Genomic DNA, 21,344 nt, shown 5'->3' on the forward strand with positions numbered 1-21,344 from the left:
GGAGGAGGTGACACCCGGGGTGCGCCTCAGAGGGGGGGGGACAGTGCCGGCTGTACCGGGGCTCGCAGCGGTTTGTCCCTGCCCGGCGCTGAGGGGAGAAGGGGCTGCGAGGCGGGGTGATAACAGCGCACCCCCTCCCTGGGCAGGGAGGGCTGCCCGCCCCCCGCCCTGGGTGTGCGGTGCTGTTGGGGCCCCTCAATTGCTCGTCAAACGGAGCTTGCCTTCCCTCCCTGCGAGCACAGGGGCAGGGGCTGGACAGGACCCCTGGGCTGTCGGCAGAGGGGTCTGCAGGGGCACCAGGTGAGCTGCAGATCCCCGCCCGGGGGTGCGAGGCGGTGGCTGGAGGCCGCTCCGGGGCTTCCCCGCTCTCCCTTTCACCGCCTGATGCGACGGTGAAATATTATTTTTTCCCCTCATCTCTCATCAGGAGCTTCTTTTGGAGCTTTAGCGCGCTGCCACCCTCGCCTCGGGACCAGGAGCACATCCGATTATTTACCATTTACAGCGACACCGGTCCCAGGAGCAGCAAACTCTACACCGAGGATGGTTTTTTTTGGTTAAAAGCCAAAGAAAGGGACAGCAGCTATTCGGAGTGTGTGGTGGATTCAGCAATTCACATTTCTAGTTCGGGAAAAGGCATCTGGAGGAAACGGTCCAGGGTTTTGCGAGGCAAGGTACTGCAAGGTGAGTTTTGATTGTGGGCAGCTGCCCTTTCTCTGCCAGGGCACGCACCTGCAGATAGGGGCTTTCTTGCTGGGAAATAGCTCTTTAAAAATAAAAGCAGGTACTGAAGGAACATATTGATTTTTGTAACTATAATGTTGAAATTCCTTTTCTGCTTGCTGTACATATTAAATATATTCTGACCATTTCCTCTCTCTCCTGTTTCATGACAAAGAGTCAATCCTGCCCCCCGCCCCAACAGAGTCAGACCTGTGTTGGTTGTAATAAAGGTTTAACCTATAGATAATAAGTTCAAGGGACTCTATAAAGGAAAAAAATATAATCTCCTATACTAGGCTCTTTGACTGTAACAAACTATATTTCTGTGGCAACTGCAGTGCCTGGCTCCCTCAGTTTCTTCACCGATGAGCCCAGTATTTAACTACCTTCTCTTTCCTCCCCTAGTCCCCTATTTAATTTCCAGGCTTTTTGAGGTTTCTAGGTAGCTCCTAAGCCTCCCAATGCACGATTCTGAGCAGCTGCCCCCTGCATCCAGGCTGTGTAGGAGGGTACCACGGGGAGCAGCTGGGAGAGAGCAGCTGTGCTGGAGGCACAGGCAAGCCTGACCCACGGCACAGCACCGCGGCTCTCCCGGCACCCGCCAGCTGCACAGCACAACAAAAAACCCTCCAGCTCCAGGGACAATCGCCACTTCCAGCCTCCAGAGGCACGTTTACCCTGTTCTCTGTGGCAAAATAGGGAAAGGCCTAAGATTTCCTAAAGCCAAATAAGCCCCAAAACACGGCCAGAGCAGAAAGGTCTCACCTGAGGGAGCTAGTGCAGCGTTTCCTGTCCTGAAATGCTGTGACCGGGGCCAATTTACGGTCACAGACTGCATCACCTGGAACCAGACATGCAACTTGCCCTTACCCAAGCAGTCTCCACAGCTGGGGATGTCTCTGAAGGTTGAATCCCCCAACTACCCTCCAATTACCAGGCAGCAGTAACTCTTACCAGCCTCGTTGGGGGGAGCACACAGCGCGGTGACAGCGGGGCCGCAGCCCTGGAACCACTGCTGGCACATCCAGCAGGAACAGGGTTTTCTGGCCGATTGGCTCCTCTGGGACGTGCCTGCCACTTTGCAGCCGGTTTCACAGGCAGCCCGTGGGCAACAGCATGCACAGTCTACAAGGAAATCAGCCCCCTGAGGGGTATTTTTGGGTCTTTAGTGATGCAGTTTAACTGCACTCAGGTGGTGCAGGTGTTAAACAGACCCCCATCTGGAAACAGTGACCAACCCCCAAATTATTGGAGGTGAAAGAATAGCAGGCTGCCTGTGAGGCCAGGGTGTCATGACCCTTCCCATCACAGCAGAGCGGAATTTATCTGAAGAGATTCAGAGAGGGAGAATCTGCCACTTCCCTCGATGAGATTTCACTGAAGTGGAATCCATCACCCCGGCAGGGAATGACATTTTAAACTGCTTTAACTCGGTATCAATGTTCAAATTGATTAGCCTATTTCATCTCAGTGGAAATTCTCACCTCATTACATTAGCGGCCAAACTTCAAATAATTTCTGAATCAAATACAACTTAAACTGCATTTCAAAATACTTAGCTGACAAAATTCATCACTTAATTTCAAATTACTGCCTGCGTTTTATGCAAAATTGTCAGTGGATAAAATAGGCATCAGTGCTGGGAGCTGAGCCTGGGAGCTGAGGTTTCCTGCTCTGCGATTTCACAGGAGCCCGTTTTCTCTCTGACTTGACAAATGTCTGGCTCCTGGCTGAGCAGTGAGCACAGACTCAAACAGGGGCTGTGGACAGTATTTTCTAGCCTTCCAAAAGCTGTGTTTCCCCCTGATGGATAGGACACTCGCCAGGGAATTAAGACAGGCAGGTTTGATTTTTTTTCAGAGAGGGATGTGAGCTGAACCCAAGCCCTCCATTTCCAGTTATTTCTTTATCAGGTAGGGCAGTGTTTTCCAGCCAGGCTGTAAGTGAGCCTAAGATGCTTCACCATTCAAGTTCCCTCTGTGTCTGGTCTGTTATTTGCTTCTCTTTTCTGGCTAGAAACCACTGTGGTAGGCAACAGTATAAAATTCCAGCTCTCAGCACTGTCTCCAACAGCTGTGTTTTAGAAGACATTTTAAATTAAAGAAAAATCAGAATAAAAAAAAAGATGCCCTGAAATTACAGGTCCTGTCCGGAATGGTCTGTAAATGCTGCTGCTCCCAGCTCCATCCAGCACTTGAGATCGGCTTAGGCAGCAGGGAGAGCTGCTCCCAGTACACAACTTGTCTTTTAAAACATCATAAGGAGCAGGAGATGCCTCCCTAGGTTGTGGCATCAGAGTGGGAATTCTGAATACGCATCACAAGTTTGTTTAAACCCTGCTTTAAACCCCTCAAGACTCACTGACCTCTGTCTCAGCTGCATTCTCAAAGCTGTGCTGCTACACTTGACTCGGGCTGCTGCATCTCCAGGCAGTGCTGCTACACTGTACTGGGGTAGACCTCTAGTGCTGCCAGGACCAATGCTGCACAATGCTTCTATCACTTCAGTAAAATTTAAAAAAAAAAAAAAAAAAAAGAGACTTCTTTGACTAAATAAGCTGTGATAGAAATATATTTACACTATGCACATTTTTACAGGAAATACAACTTGCTAAAAACTTGCAGTTAGTAACACCACTGCCCTGCAATTCACTACAGTCAAAACTAAAGGATTTGAATTTTTAAGGTTTTTATTAGAGAAGTTGAAAGTTTCATCTCAGGACTGACAATAACATAATTATCTCTTTTCATTTATTTTGTTTATAGGAATATGTAGAATTTGTTTGTACAAGCATATACAACAAAGTAATTGGTGCTTAGTACATTGAAATCAGGAATCTGATTTGTTCTAAACTACCAGTTTTCCATGCAGTCATCTTTGAATTGGCAGCATGGACAAATTCCAAGCGGAATGCTTACATGCATTGTTTTGCAATATAACTACAGCAAGCTCTGGAAACATGCAAATTAACACATTAGCAAATTGGTTTTTTTATATCTAATGGACATAAAAAGGTTATTCCTGATATGAAATTCTGAAAATCTGCATAAATACTTCTGTGTAAAATTAAATTAGTTATGTACTTTTCTTTTACTACAAGTATCAAGAATGCCCACGTAATTAATATACACACATATATATAGAGACCTTGTAATGCTAAAAGTCTTTGTAATTAATCAAACAATATTCTGTGCCATACATTTACTCAGTATTTACCAGCTAGTAGCATGACTGTGGTCATATAGTAGGCATTACAGTCTTAGTAGCATTTGTATCACATGCAAACATACTCTTAGCATTTCTGTTTACTAATTTTTATCACGTGGCAACATGTATGTGATTTTCTACAATGTTGTGATTCCCAAGTGTATAAATACTTTTTACATTTTCACAGTTACAAACTTTTTGCCAAAAGCCATTTAAACAATCTTTTAAGTTACAATGAACTGTAGTATCTGGGATCTGCAGCAACAGGATCAAAACGCAATTTCTATACAAGCAATGTAGGATGTAAACTTTTCTTAAAGTGCCTAATATGTAATTCCTTAGAGCACTGATCAGTTTTGGCACAAATACACTGTATTTCCCTCAGGTTATCCACTGCAGCAACTTCTACAGGATATGGGCTCCTTTCAGACATTATGACAGAGTTGATATGGCACTTGTGAATGACATCATTAGGCTGCAGCAACATCCTGTCAAGTTACTGTTGCAGCGGATGAATTTGGCCGATGACTTTGTACATACCTGTACTTCTGAATACCCGCAGTTACCTTTCGACTGCCTGCTGCTTGGAAAATACCTTGGAATATAATTTATAATCACCCCGACTCAGCTCCTTACTCTGCTGATTATTAGGGTGACCTGGCATAAGATCTGGGTCGGCAGGCGCGGTGACACGAGGTGTCGAGCATCTGACGAGCGGCTGCTTGTCGGGAGCTGGCAGCAGGGGGGTTTCTACACAACCTGTCACTGAAATGGTAAATAGCATGACTCGATTACAGTTTTGCTGCCATCTGAGATGATGTTAAAAGTATCTGCTGTGTTTCGAGGCTCTGATTGTGTAATTCTGGTGCAGGCAAGCTGCCTGATGAGACACGGGAAGGAACATCTTCAGGTTGGGGTTTTTTCTGAACAAAGGAGGTTCTTACGGAAATCCAACAAAGGAAATTCAGTGCCCAGTGTTAAAAAAAAAAAAAAAAAAAAAAAGGAAATAATGCAAATCTTAAGACTTGGTGGTCCGTAGCTACACTTTACATATTAAAAACAAAAAAACCAAAACAACCCCCTTCTAAAAACAAAACAAAACAAAAAGAAAATTAAAAAAAAAAGAAAAAGCCCACTTTTCAACCTCAGCAACGTTATTTTGAATTTTGCTCTCATTTTAAAAGGATGCTGTGTTCTCCAACTTCAGTTTGCTTGTTGAGGCTTCAGACCACTGTTGCTGGCCTGCGATCCATCTCTGCTTCCAGCTTCACCATCTGCTGCATCTCCTTTGCCTGCAACCCAAAATAACCGCATGAAGCGTCGCATTAGACCTTTTGTTCGAAAGGAAGCACACGTTTTACATGACAGTGTCTGACTGAAATACAGGCAAAACACACTGAGATATATGTAATAGCATTATTTTTTACACCCCTCAGCCTCCCCTGTGTCATTCTGTTTTCGAAATCAGGTGTAATCCTTATATCTACAAATTCATGGGGAATATTTTTGATCCTAGTCCAGGACTCGTGGGTTGACTTTCTAAAGCGTGTGGTAAAATGCAGAAGCCCCAGTTTTGGGGAAGGAAGCTGGAAAGATGCCAATTTGTCTGTTTCTCCTGACAGGACATGTCTTTGGGAATGTATTCTTCAATGCTGTACTGCGAGTACTCCAATGTGTTAATTCCTGAAATTTTTAGAGAATTCATCTATGATCTGGACTTATTTCTTTCATAAAGGCAAGGAAAGACTAAAACCCACCAGTGTAACATCTTCCTTGCAGTAGGCAAGATATTTTTCAGTATTAATTTTTTAATATTAGTTTTTACAAAATAATCTCCATCTGGCCTGGAGATCCTTATGATTACAGAGGGGGTGTTTTTCACCTCAGGAGTAGACTACTGCTATATGATCCATGGGATTACACACACTGAATCCACCTGAAACTGTATCCAAATGCATTATGCAAAATACAGCAATGAATATATGCCAGACATGGCTATAAACTCTGTGTGCCTGAGGCTTTGCAGGCAGAGTTAAAGCACTGTGTGTAAATGGTAACTGGCCTGGGAATCCCCTCTTAGAGGGCATTTGTTTAATTCCTTTCCTTTCCCTCCCTCTCTCAGACACACACAGAGGCACAATTTCTCCTCCTGTTACAGTGTTTTGGTGTGAAACTCTGTAGTTCAAAGAAACTTGGAGTCAGCATCTTCATTTTCCCTGAGGCCTCTCAATCTGGGAAGTTATTTAAATCCATAACTCCAAGGATCCTGCATAAATTGACCCAGAGAGCAATCTAAACCACCTATCTTTATAATCAAACTCCTGAGCACTAGGACAAGTTTAGGAACAGACAAACCAAGCCAATATTTTCCTTTGGTTTAACTGCTCCACATCCATCATGCAGGGAATAACGGTTAAGGGACTTGATTTACATAAACTATGTTCCAAAAAAAGGTGTAAATGTTGCTTAGGCAGGGAACACTTTGCTACACAAGCTCCTACTTAAGAAGTCACCTATTCTGTATGTACAAACACATATCTGCATGTGTGAAAATGGGCAGATGTAGGTCTAAAGTAATGAGATGCACCACTATTCCTTTTGCAAGGTGAATGTGGATTTATGCAGATGTGACATACCTGCCTTCTTGAAAAATCTAGCCCTGTCCTTTCTTAATCATCATCACCATCATCATCTTAGGGAAAAAAGTAATTATGATAATAGCAAAGCAACTGTCATAAATATGATTAAAAATTAATCAACACTCTCCATTTAAATGACTTAAAAGTTTGAAAGCAATGAAGAAATAATTTTAACATGAAAATATGGAAACATAATAAATAAATCAATATGGACAACCTCTTTCTGAAATGTTTGCTGGATTTTGCCTGCGTGTGAAATGAAAACTCCAGATGAAACAAAACCTTGTGGTTGTTTCTCAGTGACTCACACATCTCACGTTCTAAGCTTGTGACTTAACTACTGGCACACAGCGTCCTATAAATATTCTGCCAGTGTATTGTGTACAGAACTTGTTGTAGAGAGAACCTGCCTTCAAAGAACACATTAGCATATAGCACAGGGTGCCTGGTTTTGCCAGTCTGAGCCTGGTTCAGACAGTGCATTCTGACCTGAAACACTCGAGCACAACTCGGGAAGATGAGCCTTCTGGAAGGCAGCACTGAACCTACAGTGAACCCATGAAGTGAGGGACAGCCAGTGGACTCTGCTTTCAAGATGCTCTCTAGTGAGATCTCAGGCAGGCTAGGAACCAGACACAGTAGAAGAAGAACAAAAATAATTTTTTCCTAGCCTAACAAATGGGTTTTTTCATCATTATGTGCGTATAAATAGATGTTGTTGAAGTGGGTGCTGTCAGTGGTGCAAGATGTTATCAATTCATATCAGGCAGTACCGTAACCATGGGATGTTCAAGCCCAGTGCAGCTCTTTCCCTTGGCTAGAGGGGTTAATAGAGATTTCTTGAGAGTAACGATTACTTAGGGAGCCACGGCAGCACAGCCACATCACAAGTGTAATTGCCACACCTTGTAACATGTTGGAATTGGAAGCGAATTTTAAAGTGCTGGAAGCCTCTCTTCCTTAGGCACCAGGAAGCTATTTCTAGCCATCTATTCTATATGTTGCTATTCTTAGGGTGGAATTACTTATTTTATTACCATGCTAATATATGTGGGTACCCTTTGTCTGACTATCAGCATTAGCAGGTAATCATATGTATGTTAACACTGAAATAGTTTTCTTAGATCAATAGACACTCTCACACAGTTCAGAACTCTAAGCAGATCTTTCAGTAACAGCAGCTAATGTACAAGTTAATCTCTGAATATTTCCTCTGCACATCCCTGTTCATATGCATCTGGATTTGAGATGCTAAAGCACAAAATAATGTTAATATTGTGTCAGGCTCAAATATCTGTGTGCAAACAAGATTAACATTGTGTTCACTATGTCAATGGCACTTCCCAATGGTTGCATTTACAAGGAGGGCTCCAATGATAATGATTTAATTTAGAAGGAAAGCACACTGAAATAATATTTTGCTTATTATACGTCCATCCTACCTTGTGTTTGAGAGACTGCATGACAGGATTTCAAAAGCTGTTTGTACAAAAATAATAATGTCAAAATTGAGTAATACAACAAGAAGCAAATTAAATGAATGAAAACTGAAGTGAGATTGAGAAATTAATGCAAGAAAAACATACATAAAACAAAACAAATTTAAATTCATAACAGTTTGTATTTTGAAGGCTGTTTCCACCCATAATTCTATATTTCTACATTGTATATTTGTATGAAAATTTTCTTGCCTTGTTTTGATCAGGAAGGAAAAAAGCTCTGAAATTATCATTAAGCAAATACCACCTTTATCTGGATCCAACCAGCTTTCATACATCAATGTGTGTAACAATGAAACCAGAGCCAGCTGGGGTTGTGCATTTGGGGCTAAAAGGAAATGGTCAAAACAGCATGTGCGAAAATACATGCTCTGATGGATCAAATCAGAGTGAGTTAAAAAGCTGCTGAGGACTCCCCCTGTGACAGAGGCCACCACATGCCCACACAGAAGTGACAACCAGCACGTGGATGAGTTTACTCCATTTCATCACTGGTGATTTAAGCTGACTCCATCCCTGCCCTGAAATGCTGTATGAGCAAGCCCACGTAGGCTGGACCATCCCTCAGCAGGTGAGGGAAGTATCTAACTGCTCAAAGAGGTGACCCCTTTAAAGACTTACACAGCCTCCCCTCCCTTATACACAACGTGGTTATCACATTATGGTTGAAATCGCAACTAGAATCATTCTCTCCTGTCCTCATGCTTTTAAAAAAATGGATCCAGAGCTCTCTGAAGCCAGTGGAAAGAAACAATGGATTACACCTATCTCTGGATCAAGCCCATCATTTCTTTGTCAACTGGCACACTCTCTAGAGTGATGCTCAGGATCTGCTGTAGCCCAGTGTCCTCCCCCAGGTTCTGGCTCCCCTGGGTGCTGCCTTTTGACATTGCTCAGGAGCAGACAGACCGACAGATCCATTCATGCTGGATGTTTCAAATGGCCTCTACAAACTGTTCCTGTGAGGGAACACAACTTGTGGTTGTTGTTCCAAAGGGAGGTGAGGCGATCAGAAGACAGAGCCCTGGTGGCTGGGGCTCACTGGTAATAACCACCTGAGATCCTACATGCTGTGACCCCCTAGAAGTTACCCAGGCTGCAGCTTTTGGGGCTGCAGGACTCTGTCCTGGTAGCGGAAATACTTGATTTACATGTGCTCTTCCCCTGCGAGATGGCTTTAATTCATGTTACGTTTTCCAGAGAGTTCAAGTTCTGAACATTTAATAAACAAAGAAGTAAGTACATAACCCTTGAAAGTCATGGGTATTAAATACTCCCCTTCCCTCTCACCTCCCTGAACTGCTGGGTATATTCCCCTTGCAGTTTACATTTGAAAGTGCAGTACTGCAAGTCCATGCATTTATTACAGCTCTTCTGGCTCAACCTTTCAGCAGGGGAACTGCTCAGAACATAGTGTTGCTTCCACCAGAAATAAGATTAGAATTTTCCCTTCCTTGCCAAGTAGTTTTTCAATTAAAAAAAAAAAAAAAAGGGGGGGGTGTTATAAACTAGCAGAAAATAATAAGGTATTTTAATTAGGAAAGGGTGTACTAGTACAGATAAAACTCCCCATGCTACTATACATTGCTAGAATTCAGTCCAAACTCACTGACTCTTAGGAGTTCAGAGATGCTCTGTGCACACGCCTCACCTCGAGTTTTCCAATCAGCACTACAGATGTTAACTTCCAAAATGAAGGAAAACGATTTGCTTGAGGTACTTTTTTGGGAGTAATTACAGTGGACATGCTGGGTCTTGTGTGGCTCTCACATCTCGCTAATGAGCATCAACGTGGCTGAAGAGCTGTAAGGACAGGCCCTGTCTGAGCAGTTCAGCTTCCACGTGCTCATCTGACACAAATCTGGTTCTGCATCAATATTTACGTCACCTCAACTCTTCCTTTTGACTCCCCAAGCAGGTGAGTGACCGTGAACAAGGTCACCGTCCCCATTTTGGTAAAGACTTACATTTAGGAGCATTCTTACTCAGCCTGACTCTGGTTACTGTTTTCACTACCTTGCTTTTCTTTAAAGCCTTTAAAAGAAGATACCTGCTCGTTCTGCTTCTCCAAGACTTCCAAATGCTCAAGCTGAACTTTTTTCAACTGATCCATTTCCTTTGACTGCTTCATTGCCAGCTGTAATGGAGAGAAAATAATTGGGGGGGGGGGATGCAACACGTTATTAACAAGTAAAATAAAAACTCATTTCAAACATATACACATATATACTGCCATCCCTGTTCAGATGGCACAAAACATCACAGGAGGCCTATTGTATCACCCAAGCTTAAGAAAAACTATTAACACATTAACAGAGATATATTGTACATATTGCATAGAATACACAGAATTAGCAAACACACAAGAATGAACAGTAATTCTGTTAGTTTGAAATAGATTCATCTTATATGGATGTTAGGTCTTTTATGCTACACGTATGTGGAACAAAGCAAAGACAAAATCTACTAGAGCTGGATCCCCAACACAGAGAAATGAAAAAGAATATCCAGAAATAGTGCCCAGTGACTTGGTCAAGGTTATAGTTACCCTTTTTCTCTCTTCCAGGAACTTTTTTGTGTTGCTGCTGTTCAGTTCTCTGACTCGCCTAAAAAAGAAAAAAGCAAACATTGTCCATGAAGACTCACTGGAAAAAAATAAACCCAAAAGCTACAACAGAGTAGAATCCCAAACTCTTAGGGTATATTTTGGTTTTAGAATATCTGTACCATGTGGGACTAATAGCAAATTGTACAATCTTAGGGCTATGCGTCTTTACACTTACATTAACAGCATGATTGAAAACTTGGCTGTTGTGAATGAAGTTTGATTTTCCCCTCATTCAAGAGTGGTAGACAAAATTTTAAGAATGTTCAATTCGTTTGTGCATCCCTTCACTTTGTTTTGGTATATAAAAAGTGCTGCATCTCTTAATGGGAAAAATCATCTGATAACCATATGTAAAATTACAGCTTATCAATGCTGGAAGGTTCTTAAACTGCTATTTAAGCAAAAAGATAAGTATACAATTAATATTTACATAAAATACCTAAATGCAAAGTGTCTCTTCCTAAGATTTCTGTCATGAAAGAGGACAAAAATAGTTCAAAGAGGTGAATCAGCCTAATCACAAAGCCTGAAAACCAGAACTGCATTTAGCCTTGCTTTCAGATCCGGGAGCAGATTTATCTCACAGTCATTACTGAGGTCTGACATTAACAAAGCACAGAGTTACCAGGGGCTCCGACAACTCATCTTCCTGATGAGCTGAGAGTGTGCAACACTCCAGGGACTTAGTTCAGCACGAACAGGTTCAAGCTGATTGACCAAAATAGCCCAGTGCCAAGGAGGGAATGTAAAAGAGGAAAGACTGAGCCAGATGGCAAGCCCAAAGACCAAGGGAAACCCTGAAGGCTGATGAGACAACATCATGTAGGCTCTGCTTTCACTCCCTTTTCAGTAAGGCCCTCATTCCACTTAAAAAGCAAAAGAGGATAATGCACTTGAAGTACAGTCATTAAACTCCTTACAGATGTGTTTCAATGTAACTGTGATTAGACCTACTCTAGTCTAGATGATCAAGGTATTACATTTATTAAAAGGATAAATACGAGAAAAATCATAATTTTTTTCTAAAGCAGTCATCTAAAAACACATTCAGCATAAAAGCCTGGTTTTAATAGAATTAATCCATGAGTTCACCTGTCAGCATTTGACAGCATCCTCCCCTCCTCAGGAAGGGAGATCTGACACTCACCTCTCTCTTTCAGCTTTATTTTTGATAGATTTGTCTTGGCTTATGGCTTTGCTGTTCTCCATAGATATTTTAGCCTGGTTGGCACGCATCTCCTTGCTTTCCCTGGGGAAAACCAAACACAGCCATTAATGCCTCAGATGCAGTTGTTGTGGAGGTTGGTTTCCTCTACACTGTGGTTGATTTTGCCCTTGAGGAATTAAGGAAGAGGAAAGAACAAACCACATGAAAACTGCCTGCCTTCCTTTGGGTAGACTTTACACAGTCTGAGCAAGCATCCAGAAATCTCCATTTGTTCCAGAGAATATAATCTAGAAAGATCACTTTAAAGCATTTTTACATTGTGAATGCTGTAAAAGGGTATAAAATACTCTCTTTTCTCCTTACTATAAGAGTTGTCTTAGTATGAGCTACTATCAGCCATTTAAAATTTATTTTTGACAGTTTAAAATTTTTATTAAAGAAGTTTGGTGCCTTTTTTTTTTTAATCTCCAAGAGTTCATAAGGTGAAACATTTCCTGGATAGAGATTTAAAAGCAGTGGTATCACAGCAAAAATTAGACAGGGTTCTAAAAAATGTTGTGCAGAGAGCACATTTCATTCCAACAGCCCCTTCTCCAAATAAGAGCTTTTATTTTCTATACTGAATTAGAAGTAATTTTCAAGCACACTGTCTTAAGAGGAGCACTGCAATAATTTATTTTTATTACTGTGCTCAAGGATATGAAAAAAGTTAGTGTAGGTGTTCAAATTGATTTAGCCTGTTTGCATCAGACATAATTTTAGAGTGAAAGAAGTTAAGAGGATTAGAGGACTACTGTGCATCACTGATGACTGCAAAATGAGGCCTTGGTCATGGAGATGGTTGAAAGAGCCAACACAACTGTTTATTCTGCAGGTATAATCTAGCTCTGAGCTGCACTGCTGATGGGGTCTTTTAAAATAATCTAGAAGCATTTGTAGATGTAGATGAATCAAGCAATCCTTGATCCTAAAATAGCGCTTCTCAAAGGAAATAAGAAGTTGCAGTGACCAAAGTTCCAGTGTCAGCTCAACCTCCTAGCCTGGGGCTTCAAGTTGAGTCTCCAGTTCAGCAGTAAAAACACCCTCCCTCTCACAGGCAGTGGTGGTGCCTGTAGCCAGAGGTAACTGGAAGAAGTAAATAAGCCAGGATGGTAAAAAAAAAAAAAAAGGATTCTGAAAAATGTGGCATGGCAAGATTTAACTGCTGATTCCCCACCGCGTCACAGCGACTGCGACTCTGAAACTTATACAGACGTGTCTTTTAAAGGGACACTTGAGGTGTAAGTCTATCCTTGGTATTATATATATATATATATGTATTTAGATGACATTAAAGTGTATTAACATGTTATGTCACCAGTATTGTCTGAATGACTAGAAATCTCTTCTTCTATTAAAAAAGCACCACCACAGAATTTTCCTCTCTCTCATGTCATTTTACCCGGAGTACATAATGCTTGTGAGCAACAGCTTCGTGTCCCCAGTTGGTGAAATGCTGCAGGATCCAGGTGAGTAAAGGTAACAGTCTGAGGAGGTGGGGGGCACAGCATCCCCAGAGTTCAACCAGCTGCAGGTTTCTAGTAGTGTCTGCTGCCTTCTGCTTTGTTTTTAAATGAGCTCAAAGCACAAACTGTAATTGCTTTTTGTACTGCACTTGGAAGGAAGGTATCTACCCCTCCAGCAGATAACTGCATCATTTTAGATTATTGATCCCTCCTCCCAGCCCTGTGCCCTCTGCTGTGATATCCACCTCATTACCCTGGCTCACAGAGGGGGAAGCAGTGAGAACATCATGCTGAGAGCGTGGTCCACCTCCCACATCACTCTCAGACAGATCCTTTTTTTTCCCATGGATACCAGAGCTGTCTCTTGGCTGCTACAAAAACCTCTACAGATAAATGCATATGTCTTCCTACACACAATATACTGCAATAAAAAGTCTATTATTTAGTGTGAAGCCTTCTAAAATATTCATAGATTCAGACACAGTCTTAAATTTGTTTTAAACAGGAAATTCCCCGGTCTGCGCATTTAGGACTTACACATGAATTCCCAAATGCACTAAATTGCAATGAATAAAGCAGAAAGAATATTGAAGGTTGGTACTCCTGGGAAAGCTGAGAAGAGAAAGTTCTCAGCATTTATCAGGATGTAGATTTTCAGATCTAGTTCTTAGTAGCTCTGAAAATAGAGCAATACATGGACTAAACACAAATGATTTCTAACAAGAAAACAAGATCTACTGCTAAGAATATAAGAATCATGTACAAAAAATGACAGAGGGCTGCTTAAACATAAGAAATTCTGAACCCTAAGACTAGAACTATGAGGAAAAAAAGCTTTAAAAAATTTAAACTTTGCCTTAGTGTATATATGACAGCTGCCTGGAACGACAGCTTCCAGTAAAGTTAAAAGACTATGAAAATACGTATGGAAAAGAAAACAAAACCCCCTTACTTCCACGGGGTATTAATTTAATTAATTATCTTTTAAGCATTGTGGTGAATAGCAAATAGGATAGAAAAAAAGACTCAAAAAACCCCCCCAAAAAACCCCAAGAAGGTGATGTGATTTCCTGGGCTGTGTATGATTTGGACATACACCACCAAGGACTGCACCTTCCTCTGGCGAATAACTTTTGAATTATGAATTTGTATTATAACTTAACAATTTTTGGACTTCATATTTGACTGGGTATGTTTTGCAGGACCCTTGAATAGATGGGTTAACACAGAGATTAACATAAAGATGAGCTCACTACCAGCTTTTTGCTGGGACAATTCTCTGTTGGATGGAAAGCTTGCAGGTCCCAGCATGTGTTCTCTCTGAGGCAAAGATAAGCTGTTTTTTCTCTCAGGAGTTTAAAAAATCATTTCAATTCCTTCTTCAAATGTGATTTCTTTATTCCTTTCCCCCCCTGCTTTTTATGTGAAAGATGTTGAAGCCAATTACATACAAATCTATATACATATGTGTATATATGCGTGTATGTTCATATGCTTTTAGACTGCTTTGGATAATAGATCATAACATAAAACAGTGATCCTCTATTACTGCCATTCTTAGCACTGGGAATACGATGTGTATTTAATTTTATTCAATTTCAAATGGGCAGGATGGTTAAGTAGAAAAGCAGCAGTGTCATGCAGTATCTTCTGTATTCCCAGTGACATTGTATGAAGATAAGTCAGCAGTCTAATGTAGCTTGTCCTGAAGCCCTTTGTTTTTATGACCTCGCTTTCCATGGATCTTTCATATAACCACCAGTGCTATAAACATGAGTCCATAACTGACAGCAACTCCAAAGGATATTTCCATATTTGATACTTCTCATTTTCCAGCCTCTGAATTCAAGTCCCAGGGTGAAGTCGATGCAAACTACTATTGCATCTGCTGCCTTTAGTGAACCTCAGATAATGCAAACCAGCTAAGCAGCACATTCCTTCACCTCCCTAAACCTGGCCTGATCACTTCTTTCCCTTCTCCCACACATCCAGCCCAGTATCTCTGACAGCAATGCAGAGCTGCCAACACACAGAGTAAACCACAACCCAGAGCAGACACAAACCACATTACCAGGTAGCACTGCCCTGCTCACCTGTCATGGGAGAACTTCAGCTGCTGGGTTTGTTGTTCGTGAGCATTAATCAGCAGTTTCTTCAGTAGTTCACACTGTTGGTTCAGGTGCAGGTCACGGATTTCCTGCTCTTCGGCGCTGTGCGTGTTGATCATCTCGGACCACTCTTTAGTGTGCTGAGCCACAATCTCCTTGACCTGTGGGGAAGTCACAGCAGCTTTGTTAGAGGTGCTCAGATAGGCTAGGGGATCAACTCTTCCTGCTGCTGAAGGTGATGTAAAGACAATCAGAAAACAGGTTGTAAAGAATGCAGCTGAATTGCGAAAAATGCAGTTACATTTAATGAAGTTGCCTCACAGGGTAACAAAGCCACCAAGGACACTACCACTTCCTATAAAAACAGATGTAAACTAATCCCCAACTATTAGGACATTATTATCTGAAGTGCCATAAACAGATAAGCTCTTGATTGTACCACTCTTATTTTAAAACCTTCTCTAACACTGAGTTCATAATAAAATGGTTTCCCATTTCTGGTTGCCAAGAGAAAACATATATATCAAAAATTCTGAACTTAACAATGGAAAAACATAGTGAGCAGGATTTCTCTGAGGGCTTAAAGACGGTCTTTCATTTTGTGGAGACAGTTTTACACACACAGTCAGTTTACAGAGAAATCCTGTGTTTAATACAACCTGAAACTGAAGATGGGCTACATATCTTTGTTTTATATTCATTAAGTCAGCAGGGAATCTGACAAGGTTTCTTCTCTTTCTTATCTCCCAAGACTCACAAGAATAATGAGATTAAAGTTTTGGAATGTTCCCAAGAGACAATATTAAGAAGTCTAAATCACCAGAATTGTTATTATAATAACATATCACACTCAATGATTTCGAAAAGAAGCTAATAGAAAGATATGTTTTATTGTCCTGTAATAATTATCTTTGGGTATTTTGACATGCTATCCTACTTTTCCATAGATGGTGTATAAAATGTGCTTCCCAATAAACCTATTTTCAGGTAATCATTTGAACTGCTACTACAGTAATTAATAACATCTGGGTCACCTTCTACCAAAGTAATCTTGATCTTTTACATGAAAAATCGCCGCAATGGGACTCAGAAAGTGAGAGACTGATGCCAGTATCTCAGCTCCTCTGAAGGTCCTCTCATGTTGCCTAATAAAGTTGGACACCTAATGAAAAAAGGCAAACAATTTTGGAACAGATCAGGGTCACCACTACCTAAAGACCACATTTGCATTTAACTACAGCTAAACAGTGATCCCACATCAAAACAGGTAAGGCTGGAGGCAGAAGCAACTGATAGAGAACAACCTGGAGTTTCCTGCAGCTGTCAGAAAACAACAAAAGCATTCTGAGGTAGAAGTTGGTGCGACCAATACAGGTCTAAATCATCAGGGTGTTTAAGAGCGAGTGTACCTCCATCAAAATGAGCTCCATTTATTTTTGTGCTCGTGGGTAAATGTACTACTAAGCCACAGCCTGTCAACTATGAAATGATGTGAAGGATGAGGAGCAGTCAGAGGGAGCAGCGTTTTTACTAAGGTGTTCATGAGGCAGTGCTTCCTTCAGAGCCAGAAAAACAGGAGGATTCCATTTTAAAATGAGTCAAAATAAATGCTTGGATTTTGGTAGGGAAGCAAGTATTTAGTGACTCAGTTGCAAAGACTGTTTACGAAGCCCAAGTAAATGCAGGGAAACAAAGACTCAAGGGTATTGTTGCAAATAAATAACGTGATAATTGTTTTTAAATGGTTAATGTTATTAACTAGAGAGTGAACGTGAAGGCAAGGAGTTCTGTATCTCAGGTACACTGATACCAAAGAATCATATCCCAAGCTGGAAGGGAATCATAAGGATCATGGATTCCAACTCCCAGAGAGGAACCCTGCGAGGAGACTACAGCAAGTACTACAATACCTTCAGTATTTAACCTGAGAAGGAAATAATCACAAAAACCCTGCCTCTGCTCATGGGCAGATGAGCCAGTGATGTGCTGATAATTCCAGAACCAGCATGCAGTCTAAGAAACAAAACTTGTTTACGAGTTTTTCTCCAGGGATGTGAGAGGTAGAGAAGCTTTCCTTTAAATTATGTATCCATCAAATCAGGAGTCTCATTTCAGGTACAGCAATATATAACCTGATGAGAAGGATGTAAGGGATGTGCCAAACACCAGTTATAAGACTTCAAATATGACTCAGGATTCAGAAGAACTTAGAACTCATGGCCATTAAAACATCTGAAATCCAATTTTGCTGTGGATCTGTGTTACACTTCAAAGTTCAGATGTAGTAAATTCAGAGTACATCTCTGCTTTTCTCCAATTTATTAGCATCATAGATAAAATTACTATTTCATTTTCACTGGGCTGTGCTCTTGTCCTACTTTCCACTACTAAAGCAGTGTTGCTTGTCCTAAAGGATAGGAAAAATAACCATTAGCTAACTTCTCTCTTTCCTGTTCTACAGACTCTGTTTGCCAGCCTGTCCTTTCATCTGTTCCTTCACTGGGCCTAAGAGACTAATTAAAATCTTGATAAGGAACTTTATTTTGCACAGCTTATATGCAAGATGTTTGTTCAGTCACTAAGTTCAAGCAGGAATGATCTTTGAAGAAATCTTTCCTTTTTTTTTTTTTTTTTTTCCTTTTCATCCTCTGCCTGCTTGATACAGGGACCCACTTTTCTAATGCAGGGGACTGATTTGCATTTGCTACGTTAATTGTGTGTGAAGCACACGTTGGGACACTCGGATCTAATTTAATTTAAATATTTCATGTCAAACTTGGGCTGGACGTTTCCTCGTGACAGGAGGAGCTTTGTTACATGAAGAGGTCTCTGGTGCTAAAGGTGGACATGCATATTGTGGCACAGAGCTGCACTGGAGGACACGAGCTGTAATTAAAGCTTGAACCATGTTCCAATCTGATATCAAAATTAGTGGGCCAAATGCTGCGAAATGCTGAACAACTGTTAATTAATCAAACTCCCACTATATCAGTGTAATGCATTCAGCATCTCAGAATTTAATCTAATTTAATTGCACCTACATTCATCTAAGATAAAAGTTAATTTCCCTGTGGTCTTGAGCACTGTTTTCCAACCTGTGGCTTGCAAACCTTTGCATGATCTCCAGTAATAATTCAAGGGGCCACACAAGGAAACTGAAACAAAAGAAGTCAGTAAATAATCCGGACGATTTTGATGGAACCACAGTGAGCAAGACACTGGAAATCACTGGAGAAAACCAGAGAGGGAGATGACTTACAGAAGAGTTCTTTGGGAATTATCCAGTACACAGAAGTTTGGCATTTCAAGTCTTATATTTGAGTCTTACATTTAAGTCTCCTTTCAAAATGTCATCCTAAAACCTGACATGGGAGTGAACAAAAAATCAATCTTTTTTTTTTTTTTCCAGATATGGATTAAATTGAAGGGAACCAGTCTGAAAGCAGGATTTTAAAAGGAACACAACCCAGAAACTGCATATATTTGTGGAAAGGGAGAAGATGAGTCACATTTATTGGATTTGGAAGATTAATGAACATTTGGATGCCCCTTGTGTACAAATGACACCTCTTGACTCCAGCCTGTGAATGACACAGGTGAGAAGCAGGGACCACAGCAAAGAATTTTCTATATAATATAACTTCAAATGAGTTTTGGAGCTTATGTCTGGATGATTAGGAGCTAGTGCTCCTCAGAGAGTTTATTTCACTAAGAGATTAATGAATGTTGTATTTTCTAGGTTGCCAGTAAGTTTGGTTTTATTTAAGGCACCAGTTCTAGATTTTTCATAGGGAAAGAAGATGGGGAGACAAGAGTGCACATTAGGTCTTATTCCTGGAGGGCTTGCTACGTGTTCAGCTGAGAGAGCAGCAACAAGAAAACAAACTTGTTTAGAAAACCAAGATCTTCTCCACGTGAAACGATAAAACCAAAGAATAAAGTTAAAAGAAGACAAGATGAACAGTAACTGATTCTAGTCTCAAGGATGTGGATGTGTATTTTCTATACTTGTCTGATTCTTTTCACAGGTTTCAGCTTTTACTGGGTCAGTCTCCAGCACTCTTCTCCCTCCAGATGTTTTGCACATGGATGAGCCTTCTGGTGTCCCTGCCACCCTCTAGTCTGGATATCTTTCAGAAACTTGAAAGCATGTCAGCAAGTCATGGATATAAGTGCCAAAGGGAACAGGAAGTCAGAGAACACAAGAAGTACAGAAGTAGAGAGGAAGCAGCTCTAAGCAACTCGGTGTGAGCCACGAGCTTTTCCAAAGGGATGGAAGTTGAGTCCCAGAGCACCTTTATTCTCCAGCACCTTGAAGAAAACGAAGCAACTACACAATGGGGGGAAAAAATTACTAGAAATAAGAAGGCACTGGGTCCAACAGCAACTTGGACTCCTCCCACCCTAAGAGACAGACCAGAAACGTTGTCCATGGCGACAATGACGGAAAATGAAAAAGACGCTTCTTTATGGATATATTTTGGGGAAGTATTTAGCATCCAAATTTCATGTAACACATATTCTCTTTGTTTAGCTAAAACCAACACAAATGACCAGTTTTGCTTCGTGAGGAATGGATATGGCACTTTCTTCAATTCAAAACAGCAGGAAATTGATGGTGCTTTTAAAAATTCTTTGAAGAAACACTTTTAGACACTCAATTACTCCCATTCTTTTCAACATGCTATTATTGCTGAAAATCATTCATATGCTTCCAAGAAAATTAACTACCAGTTGGGTCTCAAAAATCTCCCTTTCAGATGCTGCATGTGTTAAAATTGGCTGTTTGCTTACCTTAGATTTGTGATCTGATGTTAGTGTCTGAATTTTAATTTCTGTTTCTTTCTTCAATTCAACACAATTACTTCCCCTAAAAAAAAGGAAAATTGCAAATGTGTGCCACAAGTTAAACATCTCCCCATTCAGTCAGCTCTTACTAATTAAAATGTTAATCAAAGTTGAAGTGCTGCAGTGTATTGGAATGAAATTATTTCTTCTGGCAATTTATTCACAACTTACAAAATATTGTTGGATTAATGATCATTCAATTCAAACACCACATGATTAATTCTGGATTAGCCCTGCAATTATTCTGTTGCTGAGGATGTGTCAGGCATCTCCATTTATGATACTTGGTTCCTTTTCCAGGCTTAAAATACCTTGCCAAGAAAAAGCAGTTTCTGCCTGCAATCTTACAGGCATATTTCACTGCCTTGCCACGGGTTTATTCTCTGTTTTAAAAGTCATTTGGCTACTTCCGTTTTGCTTCAGGAAGAGAAGAAAGAAGCCATCTGATTAATGACCTCACAGGGCGATCTGGGAATGCTAAATTTGAACACCTACTGGAAATGTAGGTGTCCCCCTGCGAGAAAGCAGAAGTGAATGGGTTGCAAAGAAAGTGCTGGACCACACCAAGCCATGTGGATGAATCCAAGCCACTGGATACCTCATGTGAGTTGGAAAGCAGTGAATCTTGAAGACATCCCTCGCTCCTGCAACAAGACTTCGTGTTTGGGTCAAGTTGGGAGTTGAACACCATTTTTAAAGGTTGTTTAATGCAGGAGGAGTGCAGGATTCCAAGGAACAGGCTGGCAAAAAGCCTGGAGAAGGCCATCCTGAAGCTTCCCTGATGTGCCTGTGGGTTAGGAGATGGATGACTTCCACCTCTCACCCAACAGAACTGCCGTCACTAAGCCCAATTACTTGGGCTGTGCTCTGGGTGGCACGAGAAACTATTCCACTGCAGCTCCAACAGGAATCTCAATTCCTGCCTCACCACAGTCAATACGTTCTGAATTTGAAGGCTGACGAGTTCCATCGTTAACAATCCTTTTCCAGTGAAGGGTTTTTATAACAGAATACAAATTCACACAGTGTAAGCCTCTGT

General features: G+C 41.1%; 1 protein-coding gene and 1 long non-coding RNA gene across 6 annotated transcripts in view; one reads left to right on the plus strand and one right to left on the minus strand.

Annotated features, from left to right (window-relative positions):
• Nucleotides 1-199: 199 nt before the first annotated feature.
• LOC126639806 (uncharacterized) lies at nt 200-18,993 on the plus strand. Its single transcript, XR_007628886.1, has 3 exons — nt 200-300; nt 428-684; nt 18,867-18,993. It is a non-coding gene; the product is annotated as an uncharacterized LOC126639806 (long non-coding RNA).
• The window catches only part of PLCB4 (phospholipase C beta 4), a 177,925-nt gene continuing 159,975 nt past the window's right edge, over nt 3,395-21,344 (minus strand). For 3 of the 5 annotated variants that reach the window (XM_050315000.1, XM_050314998.1, XM_050314999.1), the window contains 7 exons: nt 20,252-20,327; nt 15,443-15,618; nt 11,824-11,925; nt 10,617-10,674; nt 10,119-10,205; nt 8,012-8,048; nt 3,395-5,222 (listed from right to left, as the gene is read on the minus strand). In XM_050315000.1, coding sequence (XP_050170957.1) covers nt 5,134-5,222; nt 8,012-8,048; nt 10,119-10,205; nt 10,617-10,674; nt 11,824-11,925; nt 15,443-15,618; nt 20,252-20,327 — 625 coding nt within the window. In that variant the 3' untranslated portion in view covers nt 3,395-5,133. The remainder of the gene's footprint in view (nt 5,223-8,011; nt 8,049-10,118; nt 10,206-10,616; nt 10,675-11,823; nt 11,926-15,442; nt 15,619-20,251; nt 20,328-21,344) is intronic. The other 2 variants (XM_050315002.1, XM_050315001.1) reach the window with 1 other exon arrangement.

Source organism: Myiozetetes cayanensis, unplaced genomic scaffold (genome assembly GCF_022539395.1).
Source record: "Myiozetetes cayanensis isolate MyiCay16 unplaced genomic scaffold, myiCay2020 scf2-11, whole genome shotgun sequence".
NCBI classification, from domain to species: Eukaryota; Metazoa; Chordata; class Aves; order Passeriformes; family Tyrannidae; genus Myiozetetes; species Myiozetetes cayanensis.